The 3,959-nt window shown below is 46.0% G+C and overlaps 1 protein-coding gene across 3 annotated transcripts; it reads left to right on the top strand.

Annotated features, from left to right (window-relative positions):
• Positions 1 to 1,040: 1,040 nt before the first annotated feature.
• On the top strand, positions 1,041 to 3,732 carry LOC119274504. Of its 3 annotated transcripts, none has more exons than XM_037555212.1 (4): positions 1,041 to 1,373; positions 1,486 to 1,701; positions 2,644 to 2,718; positions 3,320 to 3,732. In XM_037555212.1, the coding sequence occupies exons 2-4, from the start codon at positions 1,538 to 1,540 to the stop codon at positions 3,588 to 3,590; spliced, it is 510 nt and encodes a 169-aa protein (XP_037411109.1). In that variant the 5' UTR covers positions 1,041 to 1,373; positions 1,486 to 1,537; the 3' UTR covers positions 3,591 to 3,732. The 3 variants fall into 3 exon arrangements, with proteins under 3 accessions (XP_037411109.1, XP_037411108.1, XP_037411107.1); XM_037555211.1 differs by having other exon boundaries at positions 1,041 to 1,401; positions 1,482 to 1,701; XM_037555210.1 differs by having other exon boundaries at positions 1,042 to 1,373; positions 1,482 to 1,701.
• The last annotated feature ends 227 nt before the right edge of the window (positions 3,733 to 3,959 follow it).

The raw sequence follows: 3,959 nt of genomic DNA, 5'->3' as shown, positions 1-3,959 counted from the left end.
ATTCCTTTTCTTTGAAATACCGAAATAGGCAAAAAACAGCAATACGGGCTTGGCCTCCGGTTAGTAGGTTAGTCCCAAAAATGATATAAATGTGTAAAGTAAAGCCCATAAACATCCAAAAAGGGTAATATAATAGCATGGAACAATAAAAAATTATAGATACGTTGGAGACGTATCAACTATCATGGTGTTATTTTTGTGCAGAAATAAAAGTTCTCGGATTGGAACGAAACTTTGCGAAGATTTCTTATATCAAATAAGAAAATTTCTGGAGCCAGGAGGTACCTGAGGGGGGCACCTGGGTGGGCACAACCCACCAGGGCGTGCCTGCCCCCCCCCAGGCGCGCCCAAGTGGGTGCTGCCCTCTTGGTGGCCCCGCTGACCCTCAAACCGAGGCTATAAAATCCCATTTTTTCAGAAAAAAGTCAGGGAGAAAGAATTATCGCGTTTTATGAGATGGAGCCGCCGCCATCTCCTGTTCTTCATCAGGAGGCCAGATCTAGAGTCTGTTTGGGGCTCCAGAGAGGGGGATCTTCGATCTTCGTCATCACCAACACATCTCCATCGCCAATTGCATGATGCTCCCCACCGGGAGTGAGTAATTCCTTCATAGGCTCGCTGGTTGGTGAGGAGTTGGATAAGATTCATCATGTAATCGAGTTAGTTTTGTTAGGGCTTGATCCTTACACTACTAGGAAAAAGCTTATAGACAGAGCAATAGCAGCAGCGTGGGAATGGAAACCGCGCTACTACTATTTAGTAGTAACGCGGGTAAAAACAATGCGCTACTACTAAAAAATAGTAGTAGCGTGGGTCTACTGTTCCCACGCTACTACTAAATATCCCCCAGGACAGCTTATAGTAGTAGCGAGGGGTATAAAAACCGCACTACTACTATTTTCTAGTAGTGGCGCGGTCTGCAATCCCCACACTACTACTATAAATTGACGAAATACCCCACTTTAGCAGCCCCGATGTACCCGTGGCCCATGCTACAGCTAGTGGCACCGCACCGCAACCTTATCTCCCCTGTCCCTTGCCCCACCCCCTCCACCGCCCCTCCCCCAACCAATCTTGCCCACACCGCAGATGCCTCCTCCGCCCCCCAACGACGGCGACAGGGACGCCATCGCCCTAACCCGAGTCTCCTTCCACCTCCCCCAGCTCGTCTTCTCGCCGGCCGCTTTGGAGGAGCCTCCTTTCGCGCGCGCAGCGTGGTCGGGCTGCGGCGACCACCAGAGCTCCACCGTGGCAGGAGCTCCCTCCTTCTCCAGTACGAGGCACCAGCAGAGGGGGACGACTCCTCCTTCCATCCCTAGCTGCGGCATCCAACCTCTAACGTAGATTGAAACCCTAGCCCGAATCCGGCAGAGGTGCAGCAGCACGGGATCCCCTCCAAAAGTAGCATCTTCTTCTTCCTCTGGTTCTTCTTCTTCTTCCCCGGATCTGATGCGTGTGTGTGTTCACGTGGTTGTGTGCAGACAGTTAAAGGAAGGGGGCGGGCCATGGAGAAGCTGCAAGGTGTGGGCCTGAAGCCATGGATGGATGTGTTTGGTATGAGGATAGCGGACGGCGAGGAGGCACCGAACCAAGCGGCGGGCAAGGACAAAGTGAAGCTGCGCGCACCGTCGTCATATCCCTCCTCCGCCTGCTGTTACTAGAAGCAAGCGCAGTACCATCTCATTTCATCCACGAGGCGAGGTCTCGTCCGCGTGCCCGCGAGCTGCTTGTGTTTATGCCCATATTGTTTCTCTGTTCACCGACACCCCCACGGCAGCCTACAGCCTCTACCCACCTACAATCCTTATTGTTTGTTTAGTGCTCACTAACCCACATTGAACGATTCCAGTCGATGAATGAATGCATCTGATCCAGCAAGAGGGGAGGGCAGAGCAGAGCAGGGCATCCAATGCGTTTCTTTCCCATATACTTTTGCCTGCTTCAAGTACTAGCATACGTATGATCATCATTAGAGGCTAATCTCCTTTTTGCCGGGTCAGTGGATGCTAATCATAGTTTAAGACTTTGGTCGGTCAAGTCAAGAACAACTAGTACGTATGTAGTGACATGTGATTCATCGGTCAAGTCAAGCAAGGCACAACTACACTCACTCTAAGTGACTCTGCTCTCCCCGTCCGGCGCTTGCATCCACCACCTGCTGCTCAGCCTCGCCGGCCGGCAATGCAGAGTTTCGTCCTGCACTATATTTCTTGCTCAATTGTTGTTAGTGCTTAGGTTATACTAGTAGCAGCAGCACAAGTACAAGAAGGGTTTCAGATTTCTCACTTGTGCAAAGAATAAGTTCAGTCAATCTAATATTCATACTTACACTGTAAATCCCTATGTACTTTCAGTGAATTCCCTTTGTAATGGTAGTGTTTGCAATGTACAATTTCAGTGTAAGATAGACTAATAAAAGACTGAAACTACAGTCCAAATCATTGTTACTTAACTGAAAATATTTAGAATGAAAATATGCATTGTAATTTAATGTGCATTTTTGCCCAATAATGTGTATTCCTTCTCTTTTTGGTTGCCTGAATTTAAAGTGGTTTTGGACCGTAATTTTCAGTAATGTGTCACTTCTAGTTTACTTGAATATTTTTGGCTTACATGAAGGGATGCATGCTCTTCATCTTGCAGGTATGACTCATCCTCGCATTCTTACTTCGCCTTTGTTTCCTTCAGCTTCTTGATCCTGAAATTTTATGATAAATTGTAAGTACTCAGTATCATGTTCTTAAGCAAAGCTACTGTTTTTTGCTTGAATTACAGTCTTTTGTCTGACCTATGTATAGTGTCAATAAAAATCTAAATTTCAAGATGGAGATACATTTTTTAGTGGCATCTTACATCACAGTAATTTACAACCAAGATAGGTTTACAATGTCTTTTTTATAGCAACTATAATGCATAGCTACAGATTTTGTCGAATACACATATGTATTTTGTATGCATGACAAATACTGGGGTCAAATAGAATAACAAGTAAATCATTCATTTTGTCTTCATATTTACTTGAAGAACTGCATGTTCTTCATCTTTGTATGCCCCATGTATTTGCTTGTAAGCTTCAGCAGTGTTATCTATCTAGTCAAATATTTCAAGCATATATAGCTCAAATACACTAGTATTTCTTGAATGCACCAAAACAAGAAGATAGCATGAACACGTACAGCTAGGGTATGCATTTAGTAGGTGTTTTTTCGTTTTGAAGATTCATAATAGACTAAAAGAGACAGATAATTGAAGAAAATACCCTACTAGATCTGCACGAGGGCGTGAACTAACAAGTTTTCACTTTCTCGACTGGGTGCAGGGTGATCGACGAGGACTACTACGGCCCGATGGGAGTCGTGCTCTTCAACTACTCGAAAGCAGACTTCACCGTGAAGCCCCGCGACCGTGTCATAGAGATTATCGTCCAGGTGATTACGACGCAGGAGGTCCCCGGGGTGGAGGACCTCGACGCCACCGTCCGGAGGTCACCGAGGTGGAGGACGACGCCACCGTTCGGAGTTCCTCAAGGTGGAGGACCTCGACGCTTTGTACATACATCTAGAGAAGTGGTCTGGTTAGGTTGGTGGTGAAATGCTAGGGAAGGTACCAACCTTTTGATGATGGTTGTGTGTGTCCTCGTGATCTCTTCGAATTGAGATGTTGAATGTTGCATCCATGAACACTGCAAGTGTTAAGATGGTTCTGTGAAATTTATTTTGCATTGGACGTGTCTCTGATCTCCATTCATGAATATTGCATCTATTTTTATTTTTTAATTCCTAATTTGCTACTAGTAGCGCTGGGAAAAAAGTGCCCTACTAGTATTTAGGATACTAGTAGCGCTGGTATTGTAGGCATGTTACTACTACTTCATTAGTAGTAGCGTGAGTCTGTAATAGGAGTAGCGTGGGTGGCACACGCTACTACTAAGAAAGTTAGTAGTAGCGCGGGTTTCTCCC

Source organism: Triticum dicoccoides, chromosome 3B (genome assembly GCF_002162155.2).
Source record: "Triticum dicoccoides isolate Atlit2015 ecotype Zavitan chromosome 3B, WEW_v2.0, whole genome shotgun sequence".
In the NCBI taxonomy this organism is placed as follows: Eukaryota; Viridiplantae; Streptophyta; class Magnoliopsida; order Poales; family Poaceae; genus Triticum; species Triticum dicoccoides.
Note: the sequence above shows the minus strand (reverse complement) of the source record. Positions and strands in the feature narration are given on the sequence as shown.

Excerpts from the sequence above, each read along its gene's own strand:
- LOC119274504 (XM_037555212.1), top strand. The coding sequence starts at position 1,538 with ATGGATGGATGTGTTTGGTATGAGGATAGCGGACGGCGAGGAGGCACC. Across the intron at positions 1,702-2,643 it reads CATTTCATCCACGAGGCGAG|GTATGACTCATCCTCGCATT; the intron begins GTCTCGTCCGCG and ends TTCATCTTGCAG. Across the intron at positions 2,719-3,319 it reads CTGAAATTTTATGATAAATT|GGTGATCGACGAGGACTACT; the intron begins GTAAGTACTCAG and ends GACTGGGTGCAG.